The 18,061-nt window shown below is 54.1% G+C and overlaps 7 protein-coding genes across 7 annotated transcripts; 3 read left to right on the top strand and 4 right to left on the bottom strand.

Annotated features, from left to right (window-relative positions):
• Positions 1 to 172: 172 nt before the first annotated feature.
• On the top strand, positions 173 to 1,603 carry CCM_01547 (proline iminopeptidase, putative; the record flags this gene model as incomplete). The annotated part of the gene is made up of 1 exon (XM_006666703.1): positions 173 to 1,603. One exon carries the CDS (start codon positions 173 to 175, stop codon positions 1,601 to 1,603), a length of 1,431 nt encoding a protein of 476 aa, XP_006666766.1.
• A 315-nt stretch (positions 1,604 to 1,918) lies between these two features.
• On the top strand, positions 1,919 to 2,633 carry CCM_01546 (mediator of RNA polymerase II transcription subunit 10; the record flags this gene model as incomplete). Its single annotated transcript, XM_006666702.1, has 3 exons — positions 1,919 to 1,961; positions 2,018 to 2,120; positions 2,201 to 2,633. The coding sequence occupies 3 exons, from the start codon at positions 1,919 to 1,921 to the stop codon at positions 2,631 to 2,633; spliced, it is 579 nt and encodes a 192-aa protein (XP_006666765.1).
• Positions 2,634 to 3,234: 601 nt separating this feature from the next.
• Positions 3,235 to 5,709, bottom strand: CCM_01545 (DNAJ domain containing protein; the record flags this gene model as incomplete). The annotated part of the gene is made up of 4 exons (XM_006666701.1): positions 3,235 to 3,521; positions 3,585 to 3,847; positions 3,909 to 5,070; positions 5,127 to 5,709. The coding sequence occupies 4 exons, from the start codon at positions 5,707 to 5,709 to the stop codon at positions 3,235 to 3,237; spliced, it is 2,295 nt and encodes a 764-aa protein (XP_006666764.1).
• A 1,538-nt stretch (positions 5,710 to 7,247) lies between these two features.
• On the bottom strand, positions 7,248 to 7,891 carry CCM_01544 (calmodulin, putative; the record flags this gene model as incomplete). Its single annotated transcript, XM_006666700.1, has 2 exons — positions 7,248 to 7,666; positions 7,723 to 7,891. The coding sequence occupies 2 exons, from the start codon at positions 7,889 to 7,891 to the stop codon at positions 7,248 to 7,250; spliced, it is 588 nt and encodes a 195-aa protein (XP_006666763.1).
• Positions 7,892 to 9,781: 1,890 nt separating this feature from the next.
• CCM_01543 (Spindle pole body interacting protein) lies at positions 9,782 to 12,379 on the top strand (the record flags this gene model as incomplete). Its single annotated transcript, XM_006666699.1, has 3 exons — positions 9,782 to 10,609; positions 10,669 to 11,898; positions 11,954 to 12,379. 3 exons carry the CDS (start codon positions 9,782 to 9,784, stop codon positions 12,377 to 12,379), a joined length of 2,484 nt encoding a protein of 827 aa, XP_006666762.1.
• Positions 12,380 to 12,685: 306 nt separating this feature from the next.
• Positions 12,686 to 13,690, bottom strand: CCM_01542 (esterase, putative; the record flags this gene model as incomplete). The annotated part of the gene is made up of 3 exons (XM_006666698.1): positions 12,686 to 12,778; positions 12,825 to 12,929; positions 13,022 to 13,690. The coding sequence occupies 3 exons, from the start codon at positions 13,688 to 13,690 to the stop codon at positions 12,686 to 12,688; spliced, it is 867 nt and encodes a 288-aa protein (XP_006666761.1).
• A 522-nt stretch (positions 13,691 to 14,212) lies between these two features.
• On the bottom strand, positions 14,213 to 14,891 carry CCM_01541 (uncharacterized protein; the record flags this gene model as incomplete). The annotated part of the gene is made up of 4 exons (XM_006666697.1): positions 14,213 to 14,512; positions 14,578 to 14,675; positions 14,799 to 14,820; positions 14,883 to 14,891. The coding sequence occupies 4 exons, from the start codon at positions 14,889 to 14,891 to the stop codon at positions 14,213 to 14,215; spliced, it is 429 nt and encodes a 142-aa protein (XP_006666760.1).
• Between the last annotated feature and the right edge of the window lie 3,170 nt (positions 14,892 to 18,061).

Raw genomic sequence — 18,061 nt, 5'->3', positions numbered from 1 at the left:
TCCTCAAACCCCCACCATCCCGCGACTTACCAACAGGCGGCTGCCTTGCTCCTTCATTCAACCACTTTCTATCCCTCTGCGCTGCATGAGAACACATCCTATAGAAGGCTACGATAGTATTGACTCAGAAATATCTTACAATATTTTGCTACGTGCCAACTATCTGCCTGCAATGGCTGCCGTTGCTATCCCCGCTAAGCTGCCTATCCCGCCGGCCACGCTGCTCAGCCGGCGAGTCTTCGACGTGCCCGGAAAGCTGACCCAGTACGAGCTCTGGTTCAACGTGCCTCTCGACTACGCCGAGCCAGAGACCGCCAGCATCAAGCTCTTTGGCCGCCTTGCCACAAAACGCGAGTCGCCTCTTTTCGAGCCGGCGCAGCCGCCGGCCCCCAAGCCGTACATTGTGTATCTTCAAGGCGGCCCCGGCTTTGGCTGCTCCCCTCCCAATTCCGCGCCCATGACGGAGCACCTCATCAGCCGTGGTTACGATGTGCTCTACCTGGACCACCGCGGTACTGGTCTGAGCACGCCCGTCTCGCTCGCCATGCTTGAGCACCACTCCGCCAATCCAGAGGCCCAGGCCAAATACCTCCGCCTGATGCGCCAGGACAATACGGTCCGCGACCTGGAAGCTGTGCGCAAATGCCTGAACGATGGCCTCTCCGGCGAAAAGGCAAAGTGGTCCATCATCGGTCAATCATACGGCGGCTTTGTCAGTCTGTCCTACCTCTCTATGCATCCTGAGGGATTGCGAGAGGCTTTCCTCACTGGTGGCCTTGCTCCCATTGGCCGCTCCATCGATGAAATTTACCAAACTACATTTGCACATACAGCGTCGCGCAACAAAGCCTACTATGAGAAGTTCCCTGAGGATGTGGAGCGGGTCAGGACGATCGTAGCTCATATCGAAAGCTACACCGAGAGCAAAGGCCCTGTCAGGATGCCTGGCGGCGGTACACTGACCGTGCCTCGACTCATGACCATTGGCATCTCCTTTGGTATACATGACGGCTTCGACACTGTGCACAATGCCATCCTGGAACTGTATGCTTCCCTGGTCAGCTTTGGCCACTTCTCACGCTCCTCATTGTATACCATTGAGAACTGGAGCGGCTTTGACAACAACATTCTATACGCCATCCTCCACGAGGCCATCTACTGCGACGGCCCCGGATCTGTGTCCAATTGGTCCGCTCAGCGAGTCGGCGAGTCGTTTGAGAGCTTCTCGTGGCTTCGCCCCGGCGCCAAGGTTGCACAGAGCACCGATCCCATATTCTTCTCGGGCGAGATGATCTTCCGCGATCACTTTTCGACGTACCCCGAACTGTCGGCGCTGCGCGAGGCCGCTGAGAAGCTTGCGACTGCTGATGACTGGCCGGCTCTGTACGACCAGGAGCAGCTGCGCAACAATGAGGTACCGCTGTACGCTGTCTCTTACGTCAATGACATGTTTGTCGACTTTGGCTATGCGACAGCCACGGCCCGTCTCGTCAAGGGCTCCAAGTTCTTTGCTACCAACGCTCTGTATCATAATGGTATCCGTGCGGGTGCTGCCGAAGTCTTTAAGCAGCTATTTAACTTGCGTGACGACACCATTGATTAGAGAGAAATGCACAATCAAGGGAGGAGGGTGGGAGCGAAATATTTAGCGTGAATACTTGATCCTCTAGCAGATTGAGGTAATAAGTGTATACTTGTTAGATAAAATAATTCATCGACTCGCAGCTGAAATTCAGATCTAGGGCTGGGTATGAGAAATGGTTGAAAAAAGAAGAAAACTTGTACGAGTTCGAGCTTTGGTGATACCTCTGTTGCGACTAATTAAAAGGGTGGCGCTCCACTGTTGCAAGCCCGCGACAGTCGAACCCGTCCAACTTCAACCTCGCACCATCACTTCCCATCGACGCGAGCGTCAGCCATGGCGCCAATAGACAGCAAAGTTGACCACGATGGCATCGAGCGTACGTCGAGCGCCTCCCTCCCACTCCTCCGGCCGACCACTAACCCCCTCGCGCAGAGCAGCTCAAGGACATCATCCAGGACCTGTACCAGGTCATGGTTCAGGTGTCCACGTATGACTCCATGGGCCGTCCCAGCAAAGAGGTCCTGTCCAACGAAATGTACCAATACCTTCCCCCCTCCCTCCTCATCATTGCATTAAGGCTACACGTTTCTAACACCCCCGGCAACCGTTCCTCAGAAAAACACTCTCCCGCTCGCTCAACACGTTGCACACGACCGCCTCGGCGCCGCACGCCCTGCCGTCGGTGCCACCCGAGTTGCTCGAGTACGTCGAGAACGGGCGCAACCCCGACATTTACACGCGCGAGTTTGTCGAGCTCGTCCGCCGCGGCAACCAGCTCATGGCCGGCAAGATGGGCGCCTTTGGGTCCTTTCGCGACGTGCTCGCGCACAATATGGCCACGGCCATGCCCGAGCTGCGCGATGACGTCGCCCGCGTCCTCGACGCCACGGGCGGGCCCCGAACAACAGCCGCAGGCGTCAACGGTACCGCGGCGGCCCTCGGCGGCGGTGCGTCCACGTCCTACACGACGCCGGCTGAGCTGGGCAGTGCTGCGCCTGCTGCAGCGGTGGCAGGCACAGGCGTGGACAATGTCCAGACGATGGGCTAGGAGCCCAAGCGTCGGGGCACCAAGACCAAACGCAAACGGCGTTGAAGAGGCCGAGTTTGAGCTACGATGGAGGACGAAGCTGCTGGGGAGTTGAGCTGGGCTGATTTTCTTGATTTTCTAAATGGCGTTTTGTTGGGGAATACCCCCCAGTGATTGGTACTACAAAAACCCAGTAGAAGCAGATGTTGAACAGGAGACGAGCATAACTGCATGCCTTCGCATTACAGATAGGATGGATATGGACCGGGACATGAGGTTGATGAAACGTTTGCATTGACATTGCGGGAAGGATACTTCTCTCGATTCTCTATAGGAAACAAATTCTTTTGCTTTGCGAATATGTAAATGTCATTTATTTTGGTTTGGACGTAAAACGGACCCTCAAAACGCCGGACAATGATGGATTTTTTGGTAATGCACCGTCTCCTTCGTGGCTTCTTCCATCCTCCCCAATGTGCCACAACGTATAAGACAGACGAAAAGAAGACGAAGAGTAACATGAATCAGAAGAGATTACAACAGTCGAGAAGTAAAATGTCACACAGAATAAGAAAATAAAGACTTTCACACCTTGTGAGACTGCTTTGTCCGTCTTTTTGTTCTATTCGGTGGCCATTTGCTTTTGCGTCCAGGGCCGCCAAACATAGTTCATCCACGCCCAGACGAACGCAGCCGCTGCGAGGCCGGCGGCGACAAGCTGCGGAGGTAGTAACACCAGCGCGGCAACAACCATGATGCCATAAGTCCGAATGTTCTCGACCATACCTTCGTTGGCACGTCGTTGCCGGGGTTGGAAGCCACCTGTAAACTTGTCTTGGGCCTCTTGCTGGCGAGAGTCGTGCACTTGTGGCTCTTTGTCGTACAAGACATCGTCGTTATCGTCTTCCCCTCCCTGCTCATCAGCATCGCCATAGTCACCGTCGGCCGCCGTTTGTCAAAAGGGGAAGCCACCGTGGCCGCCACCACCGGGGAAGCCCTGGGGACGGCCACCACCGCTACTGAAGTTGAAGCTGGCACCGCCAGGGAAGCCCCCACCACCAGGAAAACCACGTCCGCCGCCGGGAAAGCCGCCTCCTCCGTGGAAGCCACCCTGCTGGCCCATCATGCTGAAGAGGATTTCGGGGTCGATGCCTCCCATGCCACCTCCCATGCCACCTCCAAACATGTCGGAGGGGTCGAGTAGATCATCGCCGTTGTCATAGCTTGCTCGCTTCCTTTATAATAAATTAGTTTGCTGCTTGATTTGACGTATACTTATACGGGTGCTGCACTTACTGAGGGTCGCTCAGCGTCTCATAAGCTTCCTGCATATCCTTGAACTTGGCCTCGGCTTCCTCATCGCCAGGGTTCTTGTCAGGGTGCAATTTGACAGCCATTTTGCGGTAGGCCTTCTTGATCTCATCAGGACCAGCGTCTTTCTCAAGGCCCATAATCTTGTAGTAATCCTTGCGCAGGCTCTTCTTGAACTCCAGCTCGGCCCGGCGTACTTCCTTGGGAATGGTCCGGTCCTCAGGGTCGTCTTGCTGGATAGCCTTCCACTCCTTGACAGCATCTTCCCATTTGCCTGACAGACCCAAAGCATTGGCCTTGGTCTTGCGTGCCTTGAAGTAGGTGTTGTCGAGGGAGAACGCGCGGTCCGCATCTTGTATGGCCTCATCGTACTGCTTCAGCCTAATCCGGCACTGGGCACGGTTCTGTAGCAGTTTGGCATTAATTCCACGGTTGGAGGGATCCACTTCAAGGGCCTCAGAATACTTGAGGATGGCGTTCTCAAGACGGCCCGCCTTGTACTCGGCGTTACCCTCTTCCTTCATGCGGTCCAACTTCTGGACAACACGCAGCCACTTGATGGCATCTTTGAAGTCGGGGTCACAACTAACAGCCGCACGGAAAGACTGCATAGCCTTCTCGTTCTCGCCCTGGTAGTAGAGAACGCGACCTCGGAGGACCAGAGCCTCCGGATCCTGGTTGTTATGTCGCAGCAAGGTCATGACGATATTCTGTGCCTCCCCGAGAGAGTTTTCGCGGCCCATCTTTAAGTAGGCCTCGGCACGCATAAGCTGCCACTTGCGCGGCTTGCTCACGTTGGGTCCAAGGCCACGCTCGGCCTGGTCGAGAGCATGGAGTACCATGGACATGGCAGTGCCGCGCTCCAAAGATTCCTTGGCAGAGCTGATGTGATGCAGCATCTCCTTGGCGGAAGCAGTATCTTTGGCCGAAGGGGCAGGCTCGATCCTACCAAATGTGATCATTGCCTCCTCAGGACGACCAAGGCCAGTGAAAATGCGGGCAAGACGGAGGAGGACCTTTGGGTTCTGCGGGTCCAAGTCGGCAGCGCGGGAGCAGTCGTCCAGAGCAGCCACATATTGACCGTTGGACATGAACGCGGCAGCGCGGTTGCTGAGGAAAGTCGCCGAATCGGGAACAAGGGTCACAGCTGATGAGGGGTAAGAAGATGCGGCAAATTGAATATATTGAGCAACGGGGACTCACCTCTGCTGTACTGCTCAATGGCCTGGGCAAAGCTCCTCTCCATGAAAAATTTGTTGCCGAGCGCTTTACATACCTCAGCCTCGTCTAGCGGCGAGGGAGTCGGACTGGAAGGGTTGGACTTGTGCGGCGGGGGAGCAGGAGGCCCATCGGGACCATTGCCATTCTGAATTGGAACAGAGAAATTTGTCTGGGCGGAAGGGTTTGGCGGGGGAGTCGAGGGGCCATTCAAGGGCTCGCGGTCAATATCCATGGCACTCATGGCTGAATATGAGCGAGCAGAGAAGCGCTTACGCTCCTCTGGGGGAAGATTAAGAGGATGTGTATCGGGATCGTGTTTGGAGCGACGCGAGGATGCGGTCAAGTCTGAGGCTTGCCTCGAATGGCGAAGGTTGCGCGGCGACGACTTTGCGTCGCGGGGCGTGTGTTCAGAGCGGACCGACTTTTTGGGAGAGCGCGAAGACGACTTGGTCGGCGATGGGGGCTCTGGACTGGAACGGTAGGCGGCTTGAAGGTCCTCCAGGCTTGGGGAGGAAGAGTGATTGTTGGACGCCGGTTTCTTACTGTTTCCAAAGAGCTTCTTCATTTGGGGCCGGTTCGGTAATGGGACGGACAGGCGTGGGCGTGGCGGCGCTTCCCGATATAGCGATATATCGGATACTAGACTTTTTCGTCGATGTAAAAGGGCATCCGGAGCTTAACGAGGCTGTGGGTTGCACGGCGGGCGTCGCTGGAGCAGGCGCACACTTTGTTGCCCCTTTGGCGGGTTGGGGTGGTGTGTGTGGGCTAGCAAATCGCAGCGCGACGAGCGGCACCAAACAGGTAGCTTGGACGACCGGCGCGGGCGGGAGTAGCTAACGTGCGGCGGCCCCAAGTTTTGTTTCGATACCTGGAGCGATGGCGGGCAGTCGAAAAAAAGAAGCTTTGGGGCGGCGGATAGGTATGAATAGCGTGGAAGCGATTCCTGTCTGTCGCAAAAAAACGGTTCTGCTCGAAATCGTCGATGGCAGGACCGCACGGTTCGTAACGAGGCGACGAAGACTGGCTTTTGGCAGAAAGAAGGCAAGCTATCTGGCTATTGGCAAGATGAAAACGGCAGAAAGAGAGGAAACGGAGAAGACACCGAGCAGAAATGCAAAGTGAGAAAGCTGCCTCGTTGTCCCAGGCGCCAGTCACGCCAGAAATTGGAGAGGCACCCGGGTGCCAGGTGTGCCCTGTAACAAGTCAGTGCCACATGGCTGAGGTGCTGTCTTGAGTGATTCTACAGCGCTACAGGGCTCGGGAGTCGGCCTTTTGGGCAGCCGTGGCTGCTGTGGCCTCGAGCCCTCAGGGGCCCTCTGCCGCACCTGTCAGGACTTCTTACAGGGAATTTGCTGCCTGTAGCCAGATGAAACATGCGCTGACCAACCCTTCTACCTGAATGAGACCCCGACTTTGGTTAGTGCTGTGAGCACTGCGCTCGTAGCGGCCCCAGTGCATGCTCGGAGCACCAGTCTAACTACTGCCCGCGAGCGAAAACAGGGTGGTTGGTCTACATTGGGCATGCATGTCAACGTAAGCGATTGCCTAACCCGCCTTTGAGCGCATTGTGTTTTTCTATCAATGTCTGCGACTGGTTTCCGAGTTCTGCTATCTCATCGTGCGCGCCTATCACCTGGCCATCTTGTAATTACCTTGAACCCCTAATAAACTGGATCCAATTATGGCTCAGCTCTGGCGATATGTGATGCATCTAACCGAGTGCTTTCATTAATGCGGGAGGTCTTCTAGAAGGTTCAGTGGGGCCGTTGTCGGTGCTGGCTATCCGGGACGGTCATACGTCACCGGCCGCGGCGGGACCGGCTGCGCGGCAAATTCTTGGTGGGTGGTCATTGCAAGTGGCACTTCAATAAAATCAATCGGAGCAAAAATATCTCGAGCGCAGTGAAACAAACGTAACGAGGAGGTGAGGATTGACTTTGACATTCCAACAATACACCATGCAAGCTAGGTACCTAGTTCGTCCTTCAATGATCGCAACGCGCCGCCCACTGTCCCGCAAGATACCACCATGGCCTCTTGAACCGCCTAGGCGCCATATATACATAAATCATTATTTCGCTCTTTATTCGTTACACACGTCAACTATGCAGCTGCGTTGCCGCTTGCTGCTGCCTCCCCAGATGTACTGGCACCAGCGATGGAGTTGACAAAATCATTATAGCGAAACACATCGCCGCGCTTCGCACCCAATTGAGCATTCATATTTCTGTTGAAGGCACGGCGACCAGTAAAGCCGCTTACAGCAGAGTCCACATCAGCTGCGGTGAGTGGTCTCACACCAGGTTCTGGAGCTGTGTTCACAACCGCATTGCGCAGCTCCGCCCAGTCAATTTGCCCACTATCATCGTCGTCAAAGGCTGAAAAGGCGGAGAGCAGTTCACTGCTATCGGACAAGGCGGCAAGAATTTCGGCAAGAGAGTTTAGAAATGCCGCCAAGGTAACTGTTTGCGGTTTAGAGGGGGGGAAGAAACGGCCGACGTCTGAATGTCCGGAGGGAAGTCCTAAGGCGCAAAGTCAGGTCAAGTCATCTGAATTCGCCGTTGATGCGTCCACGAACCTAGCTGCTGCAGCATCTCAGCAACGTCCTCTCTGTTGATAGCCCCATCGCAATCGCGATCGAGAATCTGGAAGCTGTCGCGCAGAGTGCGAACTTGCGCAGGCTGCAGCTGTGAAAGAGCATTTCCATGGCCCATGGCCTGGGCTACTCCAGTACGAGGTGTAGTCATGTTGGATCCCGGTTGATACTGTGACGATGAATGCAACTTTGGGGTCCAACTATCCTCCGTCGTTGGCGTGCTTGGCTGCGAAAACCGGCCTGCTCCTCCGCTTTGCGGCCTGGGCTTCGTCGGCGAACCTGTGGGTGTTGAGAAGCGCAGCGGCGATGGTGATGAGGGAGACTCGGCGCGGCGAAATGGGGAGCTTCGCGTGGGTGAAGCCGGGTATCCTAGAGGTGACGCCTTGTAAGGGGATGATGTAGACTTGACAGCAGGTTAGAGAGGAGCGTGGCAGCAGAGTCGACGGGCTCGTGGGATCGGTACCATTGTGTCGCGGTGATATGATCGCCGTGGTTGGCCAGAGAACATGTGCAAGCAAGTGCTAGCAATAGACTTCCAGTCAGCTGAAAACTGGAGCGTTCGTTGTGTAAGGAAAAGGAATAATGGCCGGAATGAATGTGCACTAGCGTGGGCTAACTAGCAGATGTGGGTAAATCCTGGGACAGAGGAAGGTCGTTTCAGCGCAAACGCGCCAACACAAGAGCGTGGAGAACGAGGCACGAGGCTACTAAAGTAAACAAATGAGCCACCAGACAACGGCAGCCTTGTCATAGGAGGGTGGCGGGGCCACTGTGGCTGGGATGTGGCGCGAGCCCGCATCATTGTGCATTTGTGCTGTGTCACTACTTAAAGCCACAGTGGCTCAGTAAGTACCTAGGTACTCAAAGGAACAGAGCCAGTTGCCAGTAACCCACCCGCCTTTGTACTTGAAACAGGTCAGCACAGGCAGCTGAGAATCGCAGCCTCAGCAAATCTCGGCATGTACACTCGCAGGTTGTAATTGGCTGTGATTCGTAGATGTTAAATAGAATGCATGCAGTGCGACCCGTCAAATTTTGGGCTGTATAACTAGGTAGCGAATAAAACGACACGGCCAAACCCACCGGATCTCATGACAAGCCACCTACCTAGTTAAAGGGACATCCAGGGGCTAGTTAGATACGGATACAGTACCTACTCAATTTTCGCTGGCCATCTCTTACCACCAGATTTCTGTCTGAATGCCAATCTAGCCCTCTTTCAAATAATCTCAATCGCAGTACAGTTTTCTCCATTCCGACTTCCAACACAGCCGCCTACCTGCTGGCCTATTTAGTTCCGCTCAAGGCCGTTTGGTTGGCATCATCAGCGAGGCGGGGTCTCCCCTTCCGTAGCGCAACTCGCTTTACCAACGACTGGCCACCAACAGCCATCTCAAGTCAACTAGCTCCTCCGTCGAGCACACCAGTCACATCCAGTCCCACGCAATTATCTGTGTCGTCGAGCCGCTTCAGCCTGAGCACGCGCCCGCCCTGCCGCCGCGCGACATCTCTGGCCAGGTGGCTTCTCCCGCTACTGTGATCGAGTCTTGTCGTCCCTCGAGAGCAACCCAAACGCCAAAGTCTTGCCAACGTCGTTTCCAAACCATTGTATCCGGGATCTTCGCCTCCGAAACCACCCTCGCCGGAATCATCGTCTCTCGGCCACCTCGTCTCCCGCACGCTACGAGTGCCGCAGCCAAGTAGCCATCGGACACATCTGCGACATTCCTGCGGCGGCTCCGCTCCACGATTCGCCCGTCGCTGCCTTCCGAACCCCATCGTCTCAAGTGCCACTCAATACTTGTCTCTGCGCCGCTTAATCGTGACGTTGCGTTCGCGGCAGACTACGCTGTGCCTCGGCGCATGCTTACATGACGCCGGCACCAATCGAGGCTACTCCGAACGCGGGGCGCAGGTATTATCGCTCCCCTCCTGGCCTGCGGCCTTGTCGCCGCCGATTGGCGTCCTGCATCTGTCTCAGCTTGCCATTTGACGAACGCACGCCCGGCGCTCCCTGGACGCTGCACGCAGACAAGCAAACATGACAACGACGGTCGGTCATTCAAATCCCAAGCCTGCCATCACGACCCTCTCCAACAGCTCCGCTTCGTCCATTCCTCGCCAGACCTCCCTTTCGTCCTTTCCCTCGTCGCGACCGCCTTCTCAAGCATCTCACTCCTCTCGGCCCCTCCGATCACCGCATCGACAGATGAATGAAAACGATCGGACTTCGGACCCAGACCTGCGGTCCAAAACCTCGTCGCTTGAACACTCCTCGCAACATTCGTCTCTCTCCGCCCCGCGACGCTTAAATGCCGACGCTCAAAATTCCAGGAGGCTGCGCCCCCAGTACCCTCAGGGGTCTAGCGATAACCATGTAGAATATATCCTGGTCGCCTCCTTCGACATTGATCGGGGTCCTGTCATGGAGCATCAGTACCCCGTTGCCATTACTGGAGACGAAAACATGTTGGCGGAGCTCATGCTTCCAGATCAAGCGCACGCCAGAAATCAGGACTGGACCATATTTTTCTTGCACAAGGATATGACCGACGAGGAGGAAGACGAGGAACGAAAACGCAAAGAGAGGCGGCGAAGACGGCGGCGCAAGCGTAGAGCGCTCGCGGCTGGTATTGTTCCTTCAAGTCAAGATGACGAAACACAAGACAGCGACGACGAATATGACGATGCCGACGACGACGACGATGATGACGATGACAGCGACACAGAGCCCGAGGGCGGTGAGGGCCCTCCCCTCATATACGTACTGAACCTGGTCAACACAAAGCATGACAAGACTGTGAAACGTGGTGCTGTTGTGAAAGCTATGGCCATTTGTACAAGACACCCGTTCTTACACATTTACAAGGTGCGTTATTACTTTAACTTTCACCGCCAGGGCTTTTGTGCTGTTGCTGACTAGACTAGCCACTGCTTCTCTTGGCTCTCGAGGAGTATTTCAAATCCCCTGTTCCGGAAACACTATCTATGCTTTACGATGCTGTCAATGCAATGGATCTCTCTCTTATGCCAAAGCTCAGCTTGCTCGAACGACACCTCCTCCTTGGGAGTGAGAACCGAGATCTTTTTGTGGAAAAGTTCGAGCGCATGATCCAGATACGGATGTCCGAGGATCGGGGAGAAAAAACCAATGGCAACGGTGATCATCACACAGAAGTGTCTCGAAAAGGCACCAAAGCTCACATAGAGGTCGGTAGCCAGTCAGCCTACTCGGTACCACGCGATACCCACGAGTTTGAGAGCCACGTCATGTACAAGGGCATTCCAATTCCCATCAAAGTTCCTACAGCGGTGATGCCAGAGACAGTCGGAGACTTTTCTCTGGTCAAGCTTATCCAGAACTTCTCGGAACATCATGGGAAGTCGCCTCAACCGTTTGCGATTCACCCACACCTTACAACCAGTGGTGCTAATACGCATCCCATTATCATCTTAATTAATGGGCTACTAACACAAAAGCGCATTATCTTTCTTGGACACAACATGCCCTCTGGCGAAGTAGCTGAGGCCGTTTTAGCAGCTTGTGCTCTTGCTTCGGGTGGTGTTTTGCGTGGCTTTACGCGTCATGCGTTTCCATACACTGATCTCACAAAGATTGACGATCTTCTGAATGTTCCTGGATTTATTGCGGGCGTAACGAATCCGACATTTGAACTACACCCAGAGTGGTGGGACATACTTTGCGACTTGCCTTCTGGACGCATCAAGATCAGTAGCAAGATTGAGCCAGCTCCTATAACAGAAGGACTGGTTTACTTCCAACAGCAAAATCCAGCACTGGCCACCACTGCTAGCGGCACTGTCAACGTCAGCAGTGCCCATGACCTGACCGGTGACCAGGCATTCATGGCTGATATTTTGCGGAGTATCGCAGCTCGGCATGGCGAACGAACGGTGCGAGCAAAATGGCGTGATTGGGTCCTCAAATTCACGAGAATATCAGCGCAGTTTGAAGAAAGTGTCTATGGCGCGAGCGCTCTGTTTGTCGGCACTGAGGAGCAGAATATGCTTCCACCTGGAGCGACGGGCCATGGCTACGTATGGTCAGATGACGCGGCCAAAAATAAGGAGTTGGCTGGAAATGTGACTCGAATCGAAGGATGGCGCAATACTCGCAGCTACTACAGCTTCATTCAGGTACGAGTCGTTGGTCTACCGAAGCTGACGATGACAAGGCTAATCATGTCACCAGGATCTTGCACAGGTATACACTGTGCGCCCGCTCAAGGGCCTTGATCTCGCGCACATGCATGACCGACTGCGGATGCAGCGACTGAACCCTTCTCAGAGCCGCGACATCTACCTCACCCTGTCCAAATATATCCACTCGTATGACGAGATTTGCCTGTTCCTCTCGGTCGCTCCCGAGTCGCACGCCGGGTTGTTTTACATTGCCCTAGGTCTGTTTCACAAAGAAAAGGACGTTCGGCTGAAGACGACGGATCTGCTCGGACGAATCGCGGAGCATGAAGCTGGGCAGCACTGGTGGAAGAGCCTGAGCAGATTTGAGAAGCTGGCCTTTGACCGCATTCGAAGGGAAGCCGACGCGGAAATGCGAGCACAGCTAGAAAAGGATGGCCTCAGCCCTGTGCTTGAGAGGAACGTGTTTAGCTATTGATTGAGAAAGGAGTATTCTTCAGGGATAGCCGGCGTTGCTTGCTTTTTGGCGCTAGGATCAAACCCTTCTTACACGGAACTGCGGCAAGGGGTTTGACGCACTTCACGAGCGCAGTGTTTCGTCATAGCACAAGTCGGGTAATGAAGAGACGATCCAGGGCAGAGGTCGCACTATCGAATTCCTACTACTTTTACTAGGTGGCTACTTTCTCTATTTTAGACATGCGTGACATCTCATGTGACTGTCTGCATGTCAATTCAAACAATTGTGCGACGTGTATACTGCCTATGATTGGCCATGTGTGCTTCACAGCAAGCCAAGGGCTTTGGCGGCATGCTTGACGTGGTCTTCTGCAAAGCTCTGCACGAAGAAGTAGGAGTGGTCGTAGTCCTGGACAAGCTGTCAGTGTGTGGTACGATCGTGAGGGAGGGGGGCTGTGACTTACGTCTTGGTATCGGATCGTCGCGCCGCTAATGCCCGCTTCCTTGATGGCTTTTTCAAAGTTTTCCGGGAGAAGCTCGCCTTTTTTATAGAATGGGTCGCCGAGGCCCTACATGGCAAGTTCACACGTAGCAGTGATTAGTACGCAGGTACTTTAGAACGGAGGGGGGGGGGGGGGTTGCGCCGTGGCAGGCAACTCACCACATCAATCAGGCAGGGAAAATGACCCTTCCAGCCCTTGATGAGCTCCGTGGCGTCGTGCTTCTTCCACTCGTCCTCGTCGTCGCCGAGGTAGCCGGCAAAGGCCTTGGTGCCCCAGGGGCAGCGGCTGGGGTTGGTGATGGGCGCAAAGGCGCTGACCGACTTGTACTGGCCGGGGTTCTTGAGGAAGAGGGTGAGGGCGCCGTGGCCGCCCATGGAGTGGCCGGAGATGGCGACGCGCGTGGGGTCGAGCTCGGCAAAGGCGGCGAAGACGTGGGCGGGCAGCTCGCGCGCGACGTACGTCTCCATCTTGTAGTTGGCGTCGTACGGCGGCCGGACCGAGTCAATGTAGAAGGAGGCGGCGCTGCCAAAGTCCCAGGCGTCGTCCTCGCCGGGCAGGTTGAGCCCGCGCGGCGACGTGTCCGGGTACAGCAGGGCGAGGCCGAGCGGCGCGGCGTAGGCCTGCAGGAAGCCCTTGTCGGTCACGTTGTCGGGCGTGCAGGTCAGGCCGGAGAGGTAGAGGAGCACGGGCGCGGGGGCGGCGGCGGAGGCGGAGGCGGGGATGAAGAGGTTGAGGTTCATGGGCGTGCCGGTTGTGGTCGACTGGTGGGTGAGCTTGAGCAGGCGCCCGCCAAAGACGCGGATGGAGGCGTTTGTTGTGAAGGTCATGGCGAGCGGTTTGGTGTCTGTGATTGTTGGTTGTTTCTATGTTGGTGCTCTTGTATGTAACTAGAGTTTCTCGGACAATCAAGGTCATGTAGATGCGGGAGCGAGAAATGTCCGAGAAATGTCCTGACGTCAACTTGTACGAAGGAAGATACCCCACCACTTGGACTCTCACCCCGCCAAATTTCCATCGCCAGCCGGCCCCGTGATCGGTGCTTGCGATCCGTATGGCCGGATGCTAAATTCCTACTCTAGTCACGTATGATGGCTTCCGCCCGGGAAGTTTTGGCGATTTTCTACTGAATGGACTCTTCTCTGAAAAGGGCCTGCACGTCGGCTTGCTGGTAAAAAGAAATGTTGTTATTACGACTCACTAGTTGAGTAGGTAGGTATGTAGTCCGTCACCAAGCTATTGTCGTGCCATTGATAGGCCCTGAATAATCGGTATAAACATAATGCGCTCCTGAAACAAAAAAAAAGTAAAATAATAGAAAAAGAGAGACCGCGCCCGTGCTTTCCTACTTTCTAATTCGGCTTGTGCTTCGGAATGCAAGCAAAGGAGCGGATCAGCGTGTTCCACTCAATCGCCGACAAGTTGAACTTGTGCTCGTAATCGAAGTCGACCCAGCCAAAGGTGCAGCCCGTGTGTGACGTGCACATGCCGTTGCAGTCGACGACGCGCGGGTAGCAGCCAAAGTCTTCGCCGTCGGGTGCAAAAGTGCTCGAGTTGCCAAGGAACGGCGGCTCGAGTTGATGGCACTTGACGAGCTCGTACTTTTTGTAGACGCAGTCGCCCGTGGCATTGGCACCGGTACAGATGAGGATCTGTCAGACATTGGCCGTGTTAGTGGAATTGGCTGCTTGCTTGCTTCTCTTCTCCGACGACTTACACCGCCCATTTCGCGCTTCTGGACAGGCGAGCTGGAGCCCACGGCCAGTGACGAGGCGGCGATGGCGAGGATAGAAAACTTCATTGTGATGGGGGTATCTGGGGCAATGGGACAATGTGCGGTTGCTTCGATGAGCTCTTGTATCCGTGGTTCTTAGGGTGGGCTTGAGGTATTCGAGACGATAAATGCTGTTTCTTTGAAGGCGTGCTTGAAATGCGTACGGGGGCTCGTCTTGTCGAGAGGCTGGGACTTGGTCAACCTGGTATCCAGTACTGTCTTGCACAAGACAAGATGCATGGTCGTACATGATCCATGTTGCCTTTCCTTTTGTCCCTTTTTCTTCCGAGGGCAGGGAGCACCCACAACCTACGCTGCCGTCACAACGTACCTGCCTACCTAGTGAAGGGCACCTCCCAGCCTCCCTCCGGCTATAATTAAATTATCAGAGACAGGCGCCTGCCCAGCGCGGCCCAGTCAAAGATACAATAGTGTCGATTTTAGCTCGTCGTAACGGCACAGTGAGCACAAGGCCCCCGCTGATCGCCCTGTTTGCCTCCCTCGGGTGGCTGGCTGGGATCACCATAAGTTCGTATGTGGCCGCGTTTACCGTACGGGTTTCTCATGGTACCGACCAATAGAGAAATTGGCTTGTTGCTCTGCTAGCTGGGGGTTGCTTCGGCGTTGCGCAAAGCTGCTTCCGCCTGACTGTAGACTAGAAGACGATCCCGCGCCACTGGCGCCACTGCAAAAATTGGTACAGTTGAGTATATTATACTTGAAGTGGATTTACAAAAGAATGAAATAAAATAAAAAGCACACCGATACCAGCTGTATTTGGAATACCGTATCGCCATCTGGCTTACATCCGCTGTCCGGCATGTCTTTCCGCACTGCTGCATGTACACTACTGTATGTACGAGTTTGTTATTTCCGCTCAGTAGCCGCCATGCGACTCGTCGAGGTACCAGTCAACTGGTTGTTTATCAATGCTCTAAGAATGGTCGCATTGCGCATTACTTGCCAAGGTAAATATCAACCCAGCGCTTGCGCCCCAGCTAAACTAGTGCGCCGGCCATAATGATAGCTCAAGCATGCATGTGTATTGTATGTACTCCTGATCATAACCGCGGCGTTCTTTACTGATTGGCAGGTACGAGCCCGAAAGCGAAAGCCGGTCACAGAAGGTCCATTTTAAAAGCCAACAAGACCTAGACGAAGAGAGCGATTATCCCAGTTACTATAGAAACTAGTTAGTTATCGCTTAATTTGAATTCATAACTAACCGACAAAGCAACTCGCGACACAACATACAAGTACAGCGCCCCCCGGCCCTCTATCTTGCTCTGTAAGCCACCATCATTCATCGTCGTCACCTTTGGACTGGAGTCATTCATGCCAGAATAAGACATCAACCCTTTATGCATTGCTGGCTTGATGACAAAAGGCATCAATTTTCTACAACGACGGCGTAAACTTTGCCTTCAAGTCTGCCTTCAAGCCATCTTCAATACCATGGTTGCGCTTCACCAACCCCGTCCAACTTGACAGCCCGCACGCGTAAAACAGCGATTGCGAATAGAGTCAAGAATTCCAAGGCTTCTGCACTGATTATAAAATCTTGCTCCTTGGCACTGATTGCATAGACTATCGTATAGCGCCAGATGCCCCGCGATCTTGGCAACAGGTGACAGAACCTTCAACAGAGGCTCAGCGGTCATGACAAGTCATTCAGGTGAGCCCGGACCCCGGCAGGTTATCACTGGCTGGACTATCGAGGTATCACGATGAGCCGTCAGGCGATTTGGCCCTGATTGCTAACTCCACAAAACTAGAGCGTTTCATCTACTATTATACAAACTCCCAGATATAGTGTGCCGCATTAAGCTAACCATGACATACTATATAGTATGCCGCATTATGCTAACCATGGTATAATCTATGCTCCAACAAGAGTTTGTTTCACACCAAGTATGCCAGTAAAAAGGTATTTGACATTTTTATGTTGTTTGTCATCCAGTCTAAGCTGACTCAATTGATGGGACGAAGATCCTGTGGGCCAGTCAGTCGACAACCCGAATACCTCACAAGCTCTAATGCAGGGGCTGTCAGGGCGCCAATCTTTACTGAATAGAAGGCTTCTGACGGATTGAGTGATACGCAGATTATATCGATTCTGCAGACTATTCAAGGCCAACCAGTTCGTCGCCAGGGCCCTCACTAGCACCCCAGCTCAGCCGCCCGGGTATAGTTAAGGACTTACCCAGGAATTATGGGAATTATGCCTTACTGACTCAATACACCCACTGAGTAAGGGAAAAGTCGCGGGCCTTTGCGCTATAGACTTTCTGTACCGTCATTCGGTATCCACGTGTCTTGAGCGAGGAATGGTTATATACTCACCTGCTGAGCCTCACTCGTACCAGTATCTTACAGCTTCGAGATCTAGTTATTCATCCATCTCGTTTTGGACACACGCCCTTCTCACTCTCTCTGAAAATGATTCCCAAGGTGGTTGCGGCAGCCGCGATTGCGGCACTGGCAGCTCGAACGGTGACTGCTCTGCCACTGTCCGAGCCCAACGTTTCTACCAAGATTGTGGGAGGAAATGAGGCTCCCGATACGGCATTTCCCTTTATCGTTTCTATCCTCTCCAACGGAGGACACCTTTGTGGTGGCTCGCTCGTGAATAACGATACTGTTCTCACCGCCAGCCATTGTATCGATGGCAAGAACAGCGCAACGCTGCAAGTTCGTGCTGGATCGCGTGTAAGTTCCATTTCTTCTGTAAACCTATTGTTGGAGATCCAACCGGTGCCAGAAGCCCTTGATCCTAATCTCATACTACTTAGGGTGGCAGAAGTAAGGGCAAGGTTTCGAACGTAGCTGCTATGCAGCAATACCCCGGGTTTTCCATAAAGCTTCTTGACAACGATGTGGCCATCTTGAAAATCGATCCACCAATTCTAGAGAGCCCAACAATCGAGTTTGCCAAGTTGCCGCAAAACATCTCCGACCCCCAAGCGGGCATCAAGAGGGTAGCTGGATGGTATGTTGCAGTCGGCTCCCACATTCTCATCTTCCATCTCTAGCGAACAAATTCTTACTCTTTGGTTTAGGGGCAGCTTAAAACAGGGAGGAAGAAGCCCTAGGTTTCTGCAACAAGTCGACGTGCCTTTAGTAACCCGCGATGACTGTGGTAACAGATACGCTACCAAACGCATACCCATCACTGAAAGTATGATTTGCGCGGGCCAAAACGGCAAGGATTCTTGCCAGGGGGATAGCGGTGGGCCGCTTGTTGATTCTGCGACCGGAGAGCTTCAAGGTGTAGTCTCCTTTGGTGTAGGCTGTGACACTCCGGGACTCCCTGGCGTTTATGCACGAGTGGATAATCAACTTCTATTTATTGAAACGCTCACTAAAGCGTCGGCCAAAGACTTTCCTGTTCAGATTCCCGGTCTGTCGCCTGGTCAGTCGCCCGGTC

The sequence above is a fragment of the Cordyceps militaris genome (genome assembly GCF_000225605.1).
Source record: "Cordyceps militaris CM01 unplaced genomic scaffold CCM_S00001, whole genome shotgun sequence".
In the NCBI taxonomy this organism is placed as follows: Eukaryota; Fungi; Ascomycota; class Sordariomycetes; order Hypocreales; family Cordycipitaceae; genus Cordyceps; species Cordyceps militaris.
The sequence above is the reverse complement of the archived record's forward strand: the minus strand, read 5'-3'. Positions and strand labels throughout refer to the sequence as shown.